At 45.8% G+C, this 20,907-nt stretch overlaps 1 protein-coding gene across 1 annotated transcript; it reads right to left on the reverse strand.

Moving 5' to 3' along the window:
- Nucleotides 1-857: 857 nt before the first annotated feature.
- Nucleotides 858-1,335, reverse strand: BOD1L2 (biorientation of chromosomes in cell division 1 like 2). Its single transcript, XM_012446397.2, is given in 2 exon segments — nucleotides 858-1,272; nucleotides 1,274-1,335. Coding segments are annotated over 2 exon segments (477 nt in total).
- Between the last annotated feature and the right edge of the window lie 19,572 nt (nucleotides 1,336-20,907).

A 20,907-nucleotide genomic window follows, 5' to 3' on the forward strand; every position in this document is an offset into this window, starting at 1 on the left:
ATTCCAGGTGTCTGACTTTCTAGAAACATCAGAAAACTGATGGAGTTTAAAGAAGACAAGGATGTAATCTGCATTTCTTTTTTGGGGTTGTTGAAAGATAAGTCATTTATTGATCATCCATTTTTCTAAAAAAACACAAATGTGACAGTAACATAAACACACTCAAGACTCACTAGCCCCTGCAAGACGGGAAGCAGCCTTGGACAGAGAGTCTGCAAATGAGTTTCCTCATACCTAACATCTGAACTTCTCAAAACTTCTCACTCATTCTGGGGTTTCATGTTTTGTTACCTCTTACAGAGGAAAGGAAACTGGCTGAGGATTCATAGACAAGAAGGTCACAACTTTAAAGCTATCTGACGCTAACGTCGTGTACAATCTAGTTTGCAACTCTGAGAGACAATATCAAATAAGTACTGTCAAATACTACTCCGTTAACCTTTACCGACACTGTTCTTTGAAATTGTCTTTGGAATTGGTTATGTTCTCTTGCTGTAGCTTTCGTTTATCCCAGAACACAAACCCTAAAGTCCCTGTGCAGTCTCCATGTTCAAGTATAAAAGTCTGTTTCAGGACAACCCTGGGTTGCTGCAGTGTTTCTCTCTCTGACTGTCTACTTGGTGTCATGCCCTTGGACGGGCTGGTCAAATGGTCGCGCAATGCAGGGGCGACCGTCAACTTCCCCGTGGCCGAACTTGCTCCCCTTTCAATCTGGTCACTGCCCATGGTCGAGATGGGGATCTTGAGCTCAGTGATGACCTTGGCCTATCTTCAGTCTGAAATTGCACTCTTATGTAACCGAATCCATTTCTTCACCAAAAATTAAACAGAGCTTTCAAAAGGTGTCAGGCCTATTCTTAGAAATTATCCTGAGATGGAGCTGGAGGGTCCTGGCCTTCAGGCTCCGTAGGGGCTGCCTGCACAGCTGCTTTTATCTGGGCCGCCAGGTACTCATGAATTGCTCGTTTTATTCGTGGCCTGAAGATGTGATTTAGTTTTGGATCCACCACCTGAGAAATAATCCTGTCTACTCCAGTTTCCAACATCCCTGACTGAACCACAGTCTGCCTCGGACCATTGCGCAGTTGATTTTTGTTCATTGTAGGATTCCATGCCCGCTGGTCCAGATGTGCTGGCACAGAATTATCTGCTTTCTGGCTCAGATTTTGGTAAGCTGGCTTGGTGTCCACGTCGGCCGGGCAGTCCCGGCGGAAGCTGTCAAAAAGGTCCCGGCTCTTGAGCTGCTCCACGATGAGGGCGATGAGCTGAGGCCGGGTTGATGGAACCACCGCCCCCGCTGGCTGAGGCCGGGCCCGCTCCGCCGCCGTCCGCCATGGCTGCACCCCGGGCCCACAGGGAGACCGATTCTAGCTTCTTCTCCAGGACGGAAGGCCTAGAATGTGTAGACATGGTAAAGGAGGAGAGCCCTGAGGAGGCAGCGGCGGAGGTGACAGTGGTGGTGGTGGCGGCCGGGGGCGGTGGTGGGGGCCGGGGGAGGCCAGCTCCAGGCCGCTGGGGTTGTGGGAGATGCTCCAGCAACAGCCTCCTCTATTCCAGGCTCACCCCGATGACGTCACCGTCGACCTTTTCATTGTGGGGCAGGAGCTGTAATCTGCGCTTCTTCAAAGATCTCTAGAGGAAGGTGGAAAGAAATGGGAGTGGACAAGTGGGGACACAGGGCGACAATTTCAGCAACCATTTCAGTGCCCTATGAAGGAGATGAGGAGGAGTGGATGATCTTGGTGGCCTGGCAAGTTAAGAAGGTAACAGATACAAAAGATATTTAGGAGGTAAACTCATCCCAGGGATTGGAGACCAACCAGGTGAAAGGCGAGGGAAAGGAAAGGGTCAAGGATGACCCCCAGGCTTCTAACTTGGGCAACTGTATGGAGGTGCCATTTACTACATGGAGAACAGGTATAGAGGTGAGGATGGGAGACTGAGACATGATCACGCATTCCATTTTTATTTACTAGTTTAAGATGGGTATGGGTTATTCAGGTGAAGACATCTGCCTATGAAGTCCGAAGAAAGAAGGACTCGGAGCTTGGGAGAGACATCTATCTCACTGAAGATAGAGACTCTAGGTGACAATTACAATGGAGAACTTAGTTGAGATAGAGGAACACCTGAGAGCCCATGAAGGGGACTGGGAACAACACTAAGAAGATGGGGGGGAAACACAAGAGCCTTGGATTAACAACTGCAAAAGGGCACATTTCATGAAGGCCATGGGGTTAAATGCCACACTATGTTCCACAGGTGTCCATTGGCTTTGGTAGCCATTGATGAGCCTAGGGCCGAGGCATCAGTCAGAGGGAGGTCATTTCAGCAAGAGAACTGTATTGCAGCCGAGAGCCACAAAAGGCAACCACATCCAGCGCCATCCAATAGAGAAGTGCAGGTGCACAGAAAGAACCTTCTATCAACACTTCAAAAGAAAAGCAGATCCCTAATTTCACCCCAACACTCACTTCCCTGAATTAAAATCCCCTGAAATGTAGACACCAGATTGTTCTATAAGCCCTAGCATAACTTAGAGATAGTATATTTCACAAAGAAAGTTTACACAAGAGACTCTGTCAATAACCTCTCCCCAGAGCTTCTGACATACAAGTACAGATGCCTCAGAGGGACATTATTCTGAATCTCATCCCACAGGAGACAGTTCACCTATCAAGACTTCACCACAGCAACCCCCACCCACGCTCCTCACCATCCCCATGATCAGCTCAACAATTCAGTTCCATATTTTTAAAACTCATCAATATTTACTGAGGGATCAGTAGATGTGGCCCTGTGCTAAGCTTTATGGAGCTTTCCACATGGCCGGCCCAGTCTAACACTCAATAAATGTTTGCTGTGGCTGTTGTTTAAGATAGGCAACATGGCCAGCCTTCAAAAAGCTTACAATCTAGTTGGAGAGGGGAGATGTTGACAGAGAAAATCATTCAGGACATAGACAGGCTCCATGGGCACTTAGATGCAGCATGCACACCTAGCACAGTGCCTGGAACAAAAGAGAGGCACCATTAATATTTGCAGAATGAAGACTGCATAGATGAAGGGAGGGTGTCCTTGTCATGTGTTGGAGATAACTGAAGACTGGGAGAACATGGCAGATGGAAGAAGACTTTGCAAAAGCGCTGGAACCTGAACTAGGTCTTAGTTTATCCTCTCACCGTGTATGTGCCCTTCAGATTTCGCAGGAGTTCTCTGTCTTAGAATGAAATCACCTATGTGGATCTGAGATGAGATCTGTGGCGTTTTCTACTCACAGCCTCACTCACAGATGGACACTTACCTAAGTTTTTGATAGTGATGATAATAACAATCATATTGCAGTGTTCCATTCTGTGCTGAAAAATGTCCACTGTCAAACACCTTTTCTCCACCTCCTCCTTAAGTCTTAAATAGTGTGCTGGCATGGTTTTTCTGTACAGCTGACTTGTGTATTATTTGTAATTATAGACATTAAGTTACCATAATTATCCCATCACCTTGCATCAGGGTTTAGGGCACAGGACAGTTCTCACCGAGGTTTCAAACCACTGCTCCTGGCTGCCTGGCAAACTAGAAGGCCACTAAAGTAACTTCCCTGACCTCTAGCTGACCTGCAGGGATCAATGAACAATTAATTACTATCATCCTGCTCTGGGAGAGATAGCACACTGCCATTTCTCAATTACAACTGGAAGTGCCCCTTGGCTGACAGCTGCCTGTCGGACAAGCCAAGCCCCCTGCTGATTCAAACCAGTGCCTCCCACCACAACTACACACACAGATACACACACAGGCACATGCCATCTAACTCAGACTACATCCATTTCCCCACCACACCCACCCACAATCACACAGATCACACCATCTTCCCACCCACTCTTCCCACACCCACAATCACACTAGTGTCAGGCTCTGAAATACAGATACCAGAGTGTTCTATGAGCCTTAACATAACTCAGAGTGTATATTTCACAAAGAAAATATGACAATGATCAATAATCTCATATCATAGCTTCTAACATACAAGTACAGATACCTAGGAGGGACGACATTCTAAATCTTACCTGGCAGGAGACAGTCAATAGTCTTTATCGGTATCCATTTTCCTGATATATTATGTGGGCACACAGACCAGTATTGTTCAAGGGTATGGATGACCCTGCAAAGGCAAGCCTCGGAAAGACTGTCTGCCGTACTTCTTGTGACATCTCTACAGGTAAAACCTTTGGTGTTTTCCACCGTCATCTCTTCTGACATCTTTAGTGTTCCCTCCACTCCCATCCAAATGCTCTGTGTTCTGTTTCCTCCCCAGCTACCTTGACCCACACCACCTACACCTTTCCTAGCTTCTCCCCAAATACCAAAGCGCCTTCTGCATATTCACTCCTTTCCAGCCCCCTTCTCTCCACTCCTGATAAATGAAAAAACTGGACTGATCAACTCAAACTGAAATGTTTCTGGCTGCTTTATAGCTTCAGCTACCACTCCTAATGTTAATCCTAAAATTCAAAAGAGTAAATATACTGGCAACCACAGAGGCTCCAGTTTTACCTGAAGGTGGAAGTGAGTTACTTTTGGTCATAGAGGTTCTGAGAATCCTATCTCATTGTGTTGTATGTTTCCTGCTTTATTTCTACAATCAACTATCTAAAGACTGTTTATTCCATTAGAAAGATCTACAAGTGCATTAGCCAAGACTTTTGATTGCTTGCAACAGAAACCCAGCTTAAAAAAGGAGCGGGGATATATGGGCTCACTTAAAGACCTAACGGTCTCTCTGGCTCAGGCATAGTGGGATCCTGATACTGGAACACAGTAATCAGAACTTGATCTCTGGTTTCCTCCTGACTGGCTCTCCTCCCAGGCTGGATGTCTTAACAGGGTTGACTGAGCAGCTGCAGGTGTGTGTCACCCATGGTCAGCAATTGCCACTGACAGGAGAGCTGCTAGTTCTGACAAAGAGAAATTCCAACAAAAGTCTCAAGATCATATCTCTTGGTCTACCTTGGATTAGTCTTCATCCTCAAACCAATCTCATTGGCCAGAGGCCTAGAACACTAAACTAGAGACAATTCCTCTCTTTTCCCAGCTCCTGACCTCTACTACCCAGGGCAGACTCAGTCTGTGGCCAGTCATGGCCCCTGCTGATAACTACACAAGAGCAAAAGCCTTTTGCTAGCCCAGAGCTTGACTTAGAGAACCAGTGACTATTTAGAGGAACTGGAAAACCCACAGTTTCTGGGCCCTCATCAGCAAGCAAAACCACCTTAAACTAATCAGGTATATACTGTGCTATCCTGATCAAACTACCAGGCACCTAGGAGGTGATCACAAATATTGTAGTTATTAAAGGGACATGCTTGTGACTCCACCGCTTACATTTCCATCTTGCCCCATGCCCAGAGGAGAGCAGTATGGGAATACACATTTCCAGTCTCTCTCCTGACTTCCCCCATCACGTGCTGCTCCAGCCAGAGGAAGAATGACTGATCTGCTTGGTAAGATCAGGGAGAACCAGGTAAATCCACTAGGCCACATTTGCCAAGAGCAGAGTCCTTCTGGTTTCCTTAGACCTACCTAGCTTCATCTGGAGCTTGCTGCTCTTCTCCTTTTCCCATCCCCAACCACAAGGGAGGTCTGCTTCTCTTTAGCAGGCATATGGTTGGATATGTACGTTCAGACTGGAGAGCCACACGGAAGACCATGCTGCCCAGTTTTCCAGAGAGCCCTATGCTTTGGGTACTATAAGTGACTCTTAGATCCCATTTAGCTCCTTAATTGGCTAAAACCAAGAGGGGAGAAAGCATAAGTAATTAGCACCTTCACCCCTTCGAGCACAACAGCAGTGACGATGATGATGATGATGATGAAGGTGGTGGTGATGATTACAGGGAGGTCTCCCCCAAACCCGGAAGCCATAGAGAGTCAGGCTAGCAGTGACCATGCTGTCCCACTTTCCCTCCTTAAGAGAATCATCAGCCCTGAGTGTCCGCCTGCTGGGGGCTGAACCTTGTCCTCTGCAGAGAACACAAAAATAATTGCAAAGTGCTGTCTCCATCCTGCAGAGGCTTGGACATTAAATCATACCAGAAGACTGTATATCTGCCCTGGAAAGGAAGGAAGCAATTGAAACCCAGTATTTAAAGGCAGTCTCAGATTTATCCTCCCTCTTGACAGTCTACAAAACGTTAGAGAACAGTCCCTGCCTTTCTCTAAATGATAAAACAGGATCCACTGTCCAGAAATTGGCCCTGAGAAAGTTCATTGCTCATTCTCATGTGACCTTCCTGAGAAACAAAAACTGCAGGCCAAAACTCTGAGTTTTAACAGCCTTCTACTTCTACTCATTTGCCAAGCAAGCGCTGTGTTGTCTTCTCAGTATCCCAGGATGTTTCACTTTTTGTGCATTTCGTTTCTTGGCAGCAGAACTGATTTTTGTGCACTTTCATGGAGATACATATGACCCACTGGCTTTGTTCAACCCATGACCCACCCTTTACCAGCAGACCTCCATGACCCCGGAAGGGATTTTGAAGGCCAAATATTTTGGCTGGTTGCCATTCAGAAAGCTTCCCTATTGTTTGGACATTAATAAACTAAAATCCAAAGTCCTCAGCCAATTACCTCACCTCCTAATCTAACTTTGGGAGTTTGCTGGCTCCGTGTCAAGCCGATTACTGACGACAGGCAATCAGTCATCGTGCCTTGTCTGTGGGCAGGTGAGCCCAACCGCCCTGCAGGGCCAGGAGCAAGTCAACATAGGATTGCATCATCCACAGCTCTCAGTCTGAAGAACTGGTAACACAGTGTGCTGATAACCCCACTCCCTGTCTTGCAGTAGGAGCTCACATTATTGTTGACAATTACCTGATCCAAGAAACGCACATAAATCAATCACTACAGAAAAAAAATTGCTCTTGATCTACAGTGACAAATGTGTAGACAAGGTCAGTGGCCCAGGTTTACAACCCTGCTGTCTGAAGTGAGAATCTGGCGAGGAAGCTGCCAGTAGAAGATAGGGGCATTTCCAAGGATTTCCAGAGTCCCATGCTGAGCAACCTGCTTTGCATTGAACACTCTCATCCTCAGGCCTGTTTTCTTCCCTTGGCATTTGGTGCCCTCTGCACTGGTCTGTTTTGCATTGCTATAAAGGAATACCGGAGACTGGATAATTTATAAGGGAAAGAGGTGTGTTTGGCTCACGGTTCTGCGAGCTGTACCAGAAGCATGGCACCGGCATCTGCTGGGCTCTCAGGAAGATTTTCCGGAAGGTGGAAGACGGGGGAGCAGGTGTGGCTCTTGGCAAGAGAGGAAGCAGGAGAGACAGCAGGGAGGTGCCAGGCTCTTTTAAACTAAAATCATACAGTGAGAACTCTCTCATCACCACAGGGAGGGCACCAAGCCATTCACGAGGGATCCACCCCCGTGGCCCATTCGCCTCCCATCAAGCTGCACTCCAACATTGGGGATCACAATTCAACAGGAAATTTGGAGGAGACCCAAACTGTATCACCCTCCTTTGGGTTTCTGACTCAGTGTTGCCCCCAGTCCCACAGACTTGCAATTCCCAAAGGGTCCCCCAAGCTGCAGGGCCATTGGCCAGGCTACACCTCTGCCCAGAAGTCCCTTCCTCCCTCTTCACTGACACCACCTCTTCCACTCCGCACTGGAAGCCTCCTGTTTGTCATTCAGGTCTCAGCCTAGACATTCTTCAGTCCCAGCAACATTCGTTGACCCTTCATTCTGCTCAAGGGCCCTTCAGGTGTTCTCCCATAGGGTCTGTATCCATTTCCTGGGGCTGTTGTAGCAAAGTACCACAGACTAGGAGCTAAAAGCAGTGGTCCCCAAACTGTGTGGCACCAGGCACCAGTTTCGTGGAAGACAGTTTTTCCACGGACTGGTGCAGGGCAGGTGCAGGTGGTTTCAGGATGGTTTAAGCACGTTGTGTTTGTTGTGGATTTTATTTCTATTATTATTACATTGGAATATATCATGGAATAATTATGCAACTCACCATAATGTAGAATCAGTGGGAGCCCTGAGCTTGTTTTCCTGCAACTAGACGGCCGTATCTGGGGTGATGGGAGACAGTGACAGATCACTGGGCATTAGATTCTCATGAGGAGCATGCAACCTAGATCCCTCGCATGCGCAGTTCACAATAGTGTTCACGCTCTTATGAGAATCTAATGCCACCCGCTGATCTGACAGGAGGGGAGCTCAGGCAGTAATGCTCACTTGCCTGTCAGTCACCTCCTGCTGTGAGGCCTGGTTCCTAACAGGCCACAGACCAGTACCAGGGGACCCCTGGTTTAAACAACAGAAACATATTGTCACACAGTCCTAGAAGCTGGAAGTCCAAGATCAAGATGTTGGCAGAGTTGGTTCCTTCTGAGGGCTGTGAGGGGAGGATCTGTCCCAGGCCTCTCTCCTCGGCTTGTAGGGGGCTGTCTTCTCCCTGTGTCTCTTCATGTCATCTCCCTTCTATGCCTATCTGTGTCTAGATTTCCCCTTTTCATAAAGTCACCAGTCATATTGGATTAGGATCCACCCTAACGACCTCCCTTTACCTTGATTACCTTTGTAAAGACTATCTCCTAACAAGGCCGTATTCTGAGGTGCCAAGGTTAGGACTTCAACAGATAAATTTGAAGAGGAAACAATGTAGCCTATAGCAGGACCCTTATTACTTCTCACTTACCATAGGATATTAACTGGCCTCATTCCTCCTCCATCACCCTGCTTGAGGGCAGGAATGGTGTCTGACCCGCCCTCTAGTCCCATCCCTGGCACGGGGTAGGTTCTCATGTTTGTTCATGATTTCACATGCCTGCCCCTCTCCTCCTTGTCTTCATTGTGTAATGCCCCTTGCTACTGACGGTGTGGGCTCTGGTGGCCACAGGAATTGAACTGCCTGGCATGGGAGTGGGTGGGGTGGGGAGGGCTGCTCAGAGCCCGCCTGCCATAGCGACACGGTGGTAATGACCTGGACGCGGCCTCCCCATCTGCTTCAACCTCCAGGGAGCCACCACCATGAGGACGCAGGTCCCTCCTTGGCAGGGCGTGCATCAAGCTAATTCTACGGCTCCATTTCTTAATCTAACGGGTGGTTCCAGGAATCCAGCCATGTGCTCTAATGGGCCCCTGTCATTAGAGGCTTGGCAACTGCTCACACTCTCAGGCTCCCCAAAGCCCAGGAGGGCTGGCCAAGGGCTGAGAGGCACCAAGGCCATTTTCAAAAGCAAAAGGGCAGCAGGATCATAGTCCGACATTTTTTTAAACCTGCATTTATATAGTAAATAATGTATGTTAATGCAACATATGCTGTATTATGCAATAATGATGGAAACAACGTGATCCTCCTATCCCAGACTTCACTCCATCCTGCAGCTGCTCGGCAGAATCCTGCACACCCCTCCAGCCAAGAACTCCTCGTCAAGTTCACAAAAGGGCAGTGAACCTTGGAGGTCAGCCCCTGGCTGCCTCGTCCCCTGCTGGGCTGCCTGCCCTCCTCCTTGTTCCTCCCTTCTCACACCAAGCCGTCCACACCTGCCACCTTCCACAGACCCTTCTCGGACCTGCAAGACCTCCCTGACCGCGTTGGCCCGCAGTGACCTCCAGACTTGTCAAATCACCACACTCCTTGTCATTTGGGCCTTAGTTGACATACAAGGGGCATTGCAACTTTACTGCTTCCTCTGTCTCCTAAGCAGATCACAGAGTTGCCCTTTCTTCCCCAGGACACGAGAGCAGTGCTTGGGCCAAGTCAGGATTATTCCAACTTCAGTTGACTGAAAACTTAATGTCACATCAGATCAGTGTTTGCTGGGGGCGTGCATATGGAGCAGAGAGAGGTGATTGACTGCAAAGGTGCATGAGAGAATTTTCTGGGGTGAAGGAAATATTCTAATTCTTGACTGAGGTGTTGGTTACTTGGAAGTATACATTTCTCTAAACTCACCAAACTATACAATTAAAATCTGTGTTTTAATGTATGTAAATTATTCCTCAATAAAGTTAATTAAAGAAAAAAAAGCTCATGTCATTGTAACAACACATAGAACCAGGTTTCCCTCAGATTTTGGCAACTATGAAGTTCTAACCCCACCCTCAGTAGACAGCTAATCTGACATTCAATGACTGTGACTGAGTTGACCTGTGATACTTGTTTGAATCTGGGTTTGTCAGAGCACGCAGCATCCATCCAAGAGAATGCTATGGCGCCTGTATTATCAGGAAAATTTCGTCTTAGCAGGAGATTGTTAAAATTCACATAAGGCATGTTTATTTGCAAAAAATGGCCCAGGCCCCAGCACCAAGAGCCTGGGTTCATGTCTGACAGTCCATGGGCTGTTGGCAGCATGCTTCCCCAGCGTAGTTTTCTGTTCCTTTAACTATCAAGTGAGGCTTCAGGTTGGCTAATCTGTGACATTTCTTTTAACTCTGCAATTCAATAATAAGGCTGCACCATTCCTATGCACTGATAAAGTCACCAAGTCATTGGAAAATTGGTGCCCGTGACATCCAACATACTCCTGACACACACCCACCCTTTCATGGGCCCATTCCTCTTCCTGGTTATTTGCTGAATTCTACTTTCATCGTTTAGTTTTTCCTGCGTTCTTGTCTGGTCAAGATTCTTTCTCACCTGCCTCTCTACTATTCTGGCAACTCAGAGATAAGAAGCTTTTTGTAGGGATGGTAGAACCACCAGCTTTTCTAGTCTACCTCTTGTCTTTCAATGAGAACTCGCGGTTGATTGCTCTCTGGTACTCTGCCACGGGAAAGCACCAGTACAGGATGAGGACTTTAGCAGTTTCAGTTCACATACTCCTCACAGCTCTGTGAGGCAAATTTTATTATTTTATTTTATTTTGCAGAAAAAAAAAGAAACTGAGCCATAAACAAGTTAGAGGGACTTGCCTGAGCTCACTCAGGCTATGCATGGGACAGCAGCATTGGGAAGTGAAGGCCTCCGGCCCCAGCATCTGTGTGCTTGACCGCGATGCCGTTTTGCTTCCCTGAGACCCAGGGTATTTCAGGAAGACTGCTACTACCATGTTCTCTTTTCTTCATTAAGAAGAAATGTGACAAATTTGACCTCCAAGAATAAAACCCTTCTTCTAAAACAAAATGGGTGATAGGATAATCCCCAACTAATTTTTGGAAGATTTTGCCTAAAGTCTTATGGTAGCTTGGAATAAAGGGCTAATATTGGAACTGCAATTATTAGGGGGATGGGGGAAACAGGTGGTTTCTGACACAGATGTGCCCTCCCACACCACTGGAATTCCCACAAAAATGTCACAGAGCCATAGAAACCTTCTTGGGCAGGCTCCCAAACTTAAAGACAGATTGCCCCTAACATGGAACAACCCCAGAAAGACCTTTATCAAACTATGTCCTTATGGTCATGGTGTTTCACATATTCTTGGAAGGAGAATTCAATGTAAAATGAGTTTAAGAAATGCTGGGAGTTTGAACACATCTCCTTACTAGTGCACTTCAAAGCTTTTATCACAAGTGAATTGCAAATCTCCCAACATAGTTTACCATGTTTATTTTCGCCATGGAAGGTTGTCGTTGGTAGTGTTGGTGTATTGTGTGTGGTAAGGGTAAGGTAAGGGTAGGTATTCGTTTTTGCTAAATGCCTTTTATTAATACCATCTTGAGGAAAACACAAAACGACGTTTAGAAAAATACTGCTACCATGGGTAGAAGACAGGGTGAAGACTCAGATAAGTTAATATGGTGACCAGCCTCCAGGATGGCTCCCAGTGATTCTCACCTCTTGGTATTCCCATTTTTGTGTAGTTCCCTTCCCACACAAGGCTGATCTATACTGCTAAGTAGGATATTGCAGAAAGGATGTAGTATGACTTCCGAGGCTAGGTCATAAAAGACATTTCAGCTTCTTCCTTGCTCTCCCTTGGATCATTAACTCTGGAGGAACCTGGCTGCTATGCTGTGAGGAACTCAAGCAGCCCTATGGGGAGGTCCAAGTGTTGTAAAGAAGTGAGGCACCTCACCAATAGCCAGTACCAGCTTGCTGGTCACAAGAGTGCACCATCTTGGAAGCAGATCCTTCAGCCAAGTCAAGTCTTCAGATGACTGCAGTCCCAACTGTCATTCAAGTTCATGGGAGACTATAAGCTAGAACCTCCCCATCCAAGCCACTCTTGAGTTCCTGACCCACAGAAACTGTGTGAGATAATAAATGTTAATTGTTGTTTTAAGTCACAAGTTTTGGGCTCATTTGCTATGTAGCAATAGATGCCTAATACAGTCAAGCAGAACTTCCATGATGTTTCAATGTAATGAGTCCTGGGAGTAGTTTACACTCTTTAGAAATGAAGAGCAATGGTCTTCTGGCTACTATATTTCCCTCCCAATCATTGGGATGAAACTCTGGAAGATGTAGAACCACCCCTTCCTCAACCTCCCAAACTCTGTCTTATCCTTCAGCAAAATAAATCAAACAACAGAAACATTTTATTTGGGATGTTCTTCTCAATGAAGAACAGAAGACCAGTGATGATTGGCACTAATATATGGCTCCCATAATTTCATTTTCATCTACTATATGTAGGTACATGCTTCCTTTACCTACAATAAAACGTTGGCCTGCATTACATTAGTTCAGCTATATAATAAGAAAAGCATGATGTTGCTCGCAACTGCTATCTGCCTGTCTTGGGCTGTAAACCCCTAGCTGCAAGGACAGGTAGGGCACCTGGAACAGAAATTTTCATTTTACTTAACAGTTGTGCTTATGGAAAAGATAACAGTGTGCTCAGAGCACCATTAACCTATCTGTCAGCTTTTAGCCTGTTCCCTGAAAGTCTATGAACTGACTGTTAAAATCCTACAAAGAAGGAACTCTCATAATCTCAGCAAGGGATCACATTCTATTAATATTTCAATGTCTGCTTTGCTACAATAAACTTTTGCTGTATTATGAGAGAAATTTTGAGCTACTGTCCAGAATGGGCATATAGGATAAAACAAGATATTTAAAGATTCAGCACTAAATTATGTTAATAACACCAGTATGATGCTTGGTCTCAATTTTATTGAAAAAAACATTTTTAAAAGATACACATGAATGGGTATAGTCACAAACTCTCAAGTTGAATAAGGGAGGTTACATTTCTCTGAGCCTTGGAACAAGGATAATAAAATATTGCTTTTACAGAGCCCTTTTCTTGGAAAAAGAGCTCATAAAACTTTATCATACATGTATTTGCTCCCTTAATGTAATCATTCAATCTCCCTGGTGCTTTTCTCGAAGGCATCTTTACTACCATGTGGCGGGGATTCCAGACTAATTATGTTTACAGACAATGGTCAAGTCATCTTCTGAAAGGCCTGATTTTCTGAGGGAATGCAATAGTAAAAAAACTCCATGACTTTTTACCTTTATCTAAAAAAAAAAAAAAAATTCTTGGGGTTTACTAAGATTGTAACCAGTGTCCCTATAGAAGCAATGAGCTTGTTGTTCTGATTAACCTTATCTGCTGCCTCCTCATTCATTCTCTCGGTCACACAGGTTGCCGTGGGAGAGTAAACACAGCTCTAGACCTTACCTTTTCACCTCATCCTAATCTTCCTTTAGGGGCTCCTAGCAACTGTCCTGCTCCCAAGAACCCAGTAAAAAGTGGAGGGTTGTGAGCTCAGACAAGGCAATTAGGCCTTTTGACCAATATCAACCAAGAGAAGGGAAGGGTGTGAGCTCAGACTAAGCAATTTAATCTTTCTATCAACATCAACCAACAGAAGGGAAGGATGTGAGCTCAGACAAGGCAATTAGGTCTTTTAACCAATATCAACCAAGAGAAGGGAAGCTGAGAGGCTTCCTTCTGGGATCTTTGTAGAGTAAGTTCAGCTGACTCTCAGGGGATGATGCAACCTCTAGGTTAGGTGTGTCCATACCTCGAGCATTCTTTCATTTTGCCCAGAGAAGCGAGAAGCCAAGCTCTCCCATCTCCTAGTGGAGTGCTGGGGTTTGCACAAGAGAAAGGGGCAGTGCAGGCAAGCCAGCCATGGATGAGGGCTGGGCAGTGCCCCAGGAACTGCCTCGGCACTCCAACCCAGAGCCTGGTTTTGTCCTGCTCCGGTCTGTCTTTCTTACCAGAGATACCGCTCTATCTATATTGAGATTTTACCTTTTTAATAGTTAATGAAAAGAGAGAAAAGATAAAATTACCAGCAGTTTAGGGGCCAAGAGAGCATTTCCAAAGCCAATGCTCAATTGTCTCTAGTCGTTATTCTCCAATTCTCTCTCTCTCCTAATAGAGTTGGTTATAGCTCTTGATCTGAATGAAATTTCACATCCACGTCTTTCCTCACCCCCTGCTCTTGATGGAAGCCCAGAGGTCCCAATATATGATTATTTGAATGAATGAAGGATGGATGAATGAATGAATAATTTTTCTAATGGAATAGGTCATTCTATCCTCACAACAATCTAGTGAGATGCACAAGTCATGTATTCCTCTGCTTTTAACAGATGTGCAAACTGAGGTACACAGGGATTTAACAACATCTTAAGGTCACATGGAGAATGAGTGACACTGAATTAGAACTCCCGATGCTCTAAGTGGATAGTCCACAAACTATGTCTTGATTATGCCCAGTTTTAGTTGAGCCATTTAGTTGGTAAGTAATTAGCCCTGCTCCGTCAGCTTGGGGTGGCCCCATTTCCCTCCCCACTCTGATCCATCGGCACCTCCAAGTGCTCCCAGACTTTCCTGGTCCAACAGAACCCCTGTGTTTCCCCTGATGCCATCCTGAGACCCACACATGGAAGAACCTCTTCCTCCCTGGTGCCTTCCAAAGACTGCTCATGATTATCTATCCTGGCTCCTCTTTGCTGTATCCATGGCCCAGTCCAGGGACACCCACAGCCTTGCCTGGATGGCCACTCCCACTAGCCCTGGGAAAAGTCTAGTTGGAGGAGGTATTTGTATCAATTATCTTGGGACACAAATAGGACCACTAAGAAGGGTTGCTGCCCTTCCTACTGATAAGTGGAGGAAATCACAAATCAGGAAGTGTGGGAGAATGATTGGTGCATAAGCCACCGTAGGTCTTATTACTCCTGGACACTTGTGTTGTTGCTCCTTGTGCTCGCTCCTTTCTCCCCTCTATTCTCTCAGGCACAGGGTAACTGTAAGCAATGGGGTTGGGGTGTTTTTTTTTTATTCATTGAAATGAAAAGACTTTCCCTCAAATTACTTTCTTTTTCTAATGACATCCCATTGTTCAAAACATATTAATGTCTCCTCTGGAACTTCTTTCATTGCTTGTTGAGTGTTCTTTTGGATAATTCTTAATGGTGGCAACAATTTTCCATCCCTGAGGGTGGGTTTGGCCGTGGCTTTTTGGCCAGATAACAACAATGTAACTGTATGGAACATTTTACATCTCTAGAGACTAGGCTGTCCTCGGCATTGATAGATTCAGAATTAAGATTTACGACTAAAGAAGATGGCGATTTGTCTTTGAGTAGAAGATTTGACATAAAACAAAGGAAAAAGACAAGTTTTTGGGGTGGTTCAAGAATGGCCCAAAAGCATGGCCAAGGGTTGAGTTCTGGGCCAACCCCTTTAAGCAGTGGCAGCTCCACTGGATAGCCAGAGTGACAGCTTTAGCGAGGGGCACAGATTTGCATGCCTTCATTCCAATGTGTGAGTTGTTAACAACCACAGCCATTGCACTAGGGACCTTCAACAAGCATTCAAAAGTGCCTACTGTCAGGCATGGAGTCATAAAGAAAGGTGCAGGGTTCTGATGTCTGGATTTGCAACCTAATGGGGGCAAATGTAATAGTCATGTGACAAGTGCAGACACAGGTGTCCATAGGGCCACATGGCACAAAGGAAGGCATTGTCACATCTCTTGGGGTAACGGGGCAGAAAGGGCTGGTGACCAGGCATGGGGTGCCAGTAAAGACCTCACAGGATTAGCAACAGTCCTCCCAATTATCCCCAGGGTAAGTATCCATATGCCCATTGTGCACATGAGACAGCTGAAGATGAGAGAGATTACAGTTCTGGCCAAGGTCATGAAGCTAGGAAGAATGGGAACCAAGGATATTTTTTCTCTGCTTGGCTCACTGCTGCATATCCACCTAGCACTGCTTGAGTTCTAAATATCAGGGCTGGAATCTGGATCTGTCTGAAATGCAACACAACACTCTCTCTACCTCAGAATGCTGCCTTCTTTTTGTTGAAACAATCAGAATTTATTTATTGTTGTTGCAGTTTTAATTTTATAGGCATACTTCAATTAAAGTGAAGCACCAAGAACAGTCCCTGGCACACTCTCAGTGCTGTTTCAATATTTGCTGAATGAGGCAATGTGACTGGTGCCTGGCAGGTGCCGAGAAAATGAGAGACAGATGGGAAGAGGCCAAGAGGGCAGATGCAGCACCAGGGGCATGCCAGGCACATCGGGCACCAATGGCAAAGGAGGACCAGGTATTGGTTTTACTAGTTCAGGGATAAGGAGAGTGAAGCTCAAAGATATAAGGTTCCTTGCCCAAAATCACTCAGCCAGTGGCTGAAATGGGCCCCACAGCTTCTGAGCACAGTCACTGATTGAAGTAGACAAAAGGAACCAGCCAAGGAGTACATTCAGGGGGCACAGGAAACCACTGAGTTGGGATTTCTCTTCTTTCCTCATTCCTAGGCCCTGGTAGAACTCTGTTCTTCTGATTTTAATCAAATGTTGATCCTTATTAAAATGTCCCCCCCCATACACAAGAGCTAACATTTAAACCTCTTTAAATCTTCACCTTAGAAGGAATGAGCTTTCAATCTTTGTCTAAAACCATATCTTAACAGTGGGTGGAGCAGAGCAAGAGTGTCTTGTCTGTCTCCTCTTCACCTCATTGATGAAGAAAGGATTCCTGCTGTGGGGTTCCGGGGATGGCCAAACATATACCATTGACATTGGACTGATGAGATTGATAGCAGTTTGTCACATGGACTCAAAGCCCGGAGGAGGAAGACAGCTCATCCCGTGCAGGATCACATGGGGTTGCACTCCAGAGAAGAGTGAGTTGCCAGGGACTACAGGAGGCAAGCTTCATAGTAACAAGACGGGGAGATGCCCTGGTTCCACAGGGGGATGTGATAGGCCTGTTTGAATAATGTTGCAGGCTGGGAAGGGCATGAAATGCATTGGGCTGAGGACCAGGTGGAGTGCAGTTAACCCAGCCATTGAGGGAACTATGCTGGCGGAAGCCTTTCTTTGCTAAATGGGGGCATATCTGGGAAGAGCCGGGAAATTCACAGTTCGGCCTTTGGGGCTGAGTGAGGCTCAAAGACCTTAGGGTACCAGGTGAAAGGAATTTCAGGCCTTACAATATAAAGTGAGACTTAGGGGCAGGTGCTACAGAGTGAGAGAGGGAAGAAGGCGGTTTCACGAAGTTACCCGAGACAGGCCCCTCCTCCCGGGGTAGCTGATAGCAGCCCACACACAAGTCCATCAGCTGCAGCTCATACATGCTGTGGAAACCTTAAAAGCATTAGAGAAGTTTGCTGTAAAAATGACTATAGTGACATGGAAGAGTATCTCCAACATAATGTGGAGTGAAACAGGGAACCGATGAGCATATAGAGTAAGATCCCAATCAAATATTAAAATGACCAGTAAGCCCAATAAGTTGCTGCCAGCAGTTTCCCCTGAATAGTGCAATTATGAGTGATTGGTTTTCTTCTGTGTGATTTTATCTGGTTTCCATTAGCATCACTTTTTAAAATCATGTAGAAAATATAAAGTGAATTTACAAATGAAATTTACAGTACTAGCCTTATAATTGCTCATATATTTACCTTTATTGGAGACCCATATTTCTTCATATGGCTTAATATTACTGTCTAGCTTCTTCTTTTTATTTTAGAGACAAGGTGTCACCCAGTCACCCAGACTGGAGTGCAGTGATGCTATCATAACTCACTGCAGTCTTCAACTCCTAGACTCAAATGATCCTCCTGCCTCAGCCTCCTGAGTAGCCAGAACTATACACACACCACCACCACACTCAGCTAATTTTTATTTTATTTTTTGTAGAGACAAAGTCTCTCTATGTTGCCCAGGCTTGTCTCAGACTCCTGGCCTCAAGCTACCCTCCCCCTACACATTCCAAAGCCTGAGATTACAGGTTTGAGCCACCACACATGGCCATCTAGCTTCTTTTCATTTCAATCTGAGGGACAGACTTCTCCCTTTACCATTTCTTGCAGGATAGATCTGGTGGTAAGAAAGTCTCAGTATTATTTTTTAATGCATTAAGAAAACAATATTTTGTCGGAAACAAACACAGAAATCAGACACTTGACTGCCTACCTGTCTGGAGGCAACTTCAGGAGTGAAAGAAGCTGTCTCTACAGGCCATGTCATCACAAAGCCCTCACAATGATCTTGGAAACAAGAACAATCACATTGAAGGACCCATAGTTCCCCAGACATAGTTCCCCACAGTCAGAGAGAACTCTGCAAGAGCTCTGCCACCTAGTTCCTATGAGAGTTGGGGAAGTGAAGTCACCTTCACTTTCTATAATATGATCCTGTGATTTCATATGGGAAAATGGGGAAGTGCCGACTTTAGGGAGGGTCTACCAACCCAGGGGCCTTCAGCCTTCACCAGAAGTGAGCGAGGCCATTGGGTAAAGACTGTTCAGGAATAGGAACAGAGCTGCCAGAGCTGTGAAAGACTGTTTACCTATTCCTTCTCAAGAATAGGAACAGAGCTGCTGGAGATTCCAATTTTTTAAGAAAATCTCTCAAACTTTATTTTTGTTTGAAGTTTCCCTATATAAAAAATATTGACAATGAATTCAGCTTAAAACAAGCAAACCAAGAAACAATCTACAAAGGTCAAACACTGCAAAGGTCAAAAAAGACATGCCCATCATGGGGACACATCTGGTCACCAATTCACATCATCTCCATTATGTGACCTCTGAAGTCTCTTTGAGCTCTGGAACTTTGTAATTCAGTGATGTCTTGTTTCTCCTCTTGAGATATGACATGTACAATAGGAAAGGTCAAACCTAGGTGCTTTCTATCTTTGAGGCAACACTGGTGAAGGCTGGGACCAACAACAGGTGACATTCTCAAGCCGATGAATTTTTCTCCAACTCCATAGCAAACCCTCAGCTGACTCTCTGTCCTGTGTTGAACACGACTGTGCTACTTCAGGCTCCCATCTCGCTGAGGGCACCTGGGTCAGCCAATGACCTTTATTACACCCCAGAGCCTTCAGGTATGTAAATGAGGAGTTTTCCATCCAAACTGGACAGATAAGATGTACTATACTTGCATGTCACAAAAGAGACATGTGCAGTAGAGTCTCAGCTATAGAGGAAGGTGAGGTTCTGGAAATATTTTGTGAAAAAAAAGAGTGTATAAGTATGAGAAGGGTCATCAGATAATATCAGCTTTTACAGATCGGGGCTTCTCAGAGGGATTCTATAAAACACTCTTCACAGAGGCTCAAAAGGAATATTGATTTTTTTAGGAGCAGAAGGGGTCAAAATTACATGCCTTGCACAACAGCAGCCACTGCTCCGCCACTCTGGACCTTTCTAACAAAGAACAAAGTCAGAAACAGGCAGAAAGATAGAGCTGGGAAGGGAGACAAAGAGGAAGGCATTGTCTGGTCCTGGCAAACCTCCCCCTAGCTGCTGTATTAAGGCAAGGTGAAGCTCTTCAGCAACACCAGAACCTGATTTTATGTGGTGCTTGCTGCAGTTGACAACTGTCTCTGGGGACCTGCTTTGTGTCTTCAGGAAAGCGGTGGGAAAGGTCACCACAGGGCCAGCTGTGGCCCAATGGCACTGGCAGCCAAAGATTTCCCAGGTTGATGCACTCACTCCTCCAAGTACATAAAATGCCCAGAAGGCACCAGACATTTTTGTAATCCAGCAGGATGGTGCTGAAATCAGCACTGCAGAATCCTGATGGCATGCCTCTCGGAACCAGAACATGGGTGCTTGCTGGTGTCTTGCTCTAGATGGACAAGTGGAAGACAGGAAGAGGTTGCTCTTGTGTGATTGCAAAAGAGGACGCAGCACCAATGTCCCCACTATGTGCCTTGGGAGAGATCCCAGCCCAAAGAGGTACAGGAAGACTTCTTTAGGAAGGAAGTCAGATTTATGTTTGGTTTGTTTGTTTGTTTTTTGAGACAGGGTCTCGCTCTATCCCAAGCTGGAGTTCACTGGCACGATCACAGCTCACTGTAGCCTCGACTTCCAGGATTCAAGCAATTCACCCACCTCAGCCACCAGAGTAGCTGGGACCACAAGTCTGGTGACCACCATGCCAAACTAATTTTTGTATTTTTTGTAGAGACAGAATCTTGCTGTTGCTCTGGCTGGTCTCAAACTCCTGAGCTCAAGCAATCTGCCCACCTTGGTCTCCCAAAGTTCCGGGATTACAGGAGTGAACCACTGTACCCAGCCCAGAATTTATAAATCAGAAAGTCACTTTCCTGGAGGCTGCAGCCAGGAAGCTATCAGTATGAGTTAAATCAGCAAATCTCTGGGAGTTACCAACAGAGCAGAGAAGCAAGCAGTGGCATCTTAATTCTTGCTACCTCCTGGAAGTGTGGAGATCCTATTCTTTAGTTTTCTCTCCCTCCTAGGTTCTGTCCAGTTGATAACTTGACCGAATTTGCCTAAAAATGATCAAAGTATTTCCTACTAAAACCAAAGTGTGAGGCTCTGGGAAGGCTCATCTGGAGAGCCTGCAGGGAAACCTACCTGCCACCCAAATGTGAATGAACCTGGGTGGAGATGCTGGGAATTGGAAGAGAAAGCACAATGTAATGGAGGGCAGGAAAAAATAGGGGAGGGCAAGAAAGATGGGCCCATGTTGTCTGTTTCTGTGGAAGGA

This window comes from Aotus nancymaae, unplaced genomic scaffold (genome assembly GCF_030222135.1).
Source record: "Aotus nancymaae isolate 86718 unplaced genomic scaffold, 86718_ANA_hifiasm-v0.15.2.pri h1tg000020l, whole genome shotgun sequence".
NCBI classification, from domain to species: Eukaryota; Metazoa; Chordata; class Mammalia; order Primates; family Aotidae; genus Aotus; species Aotus nancymaae.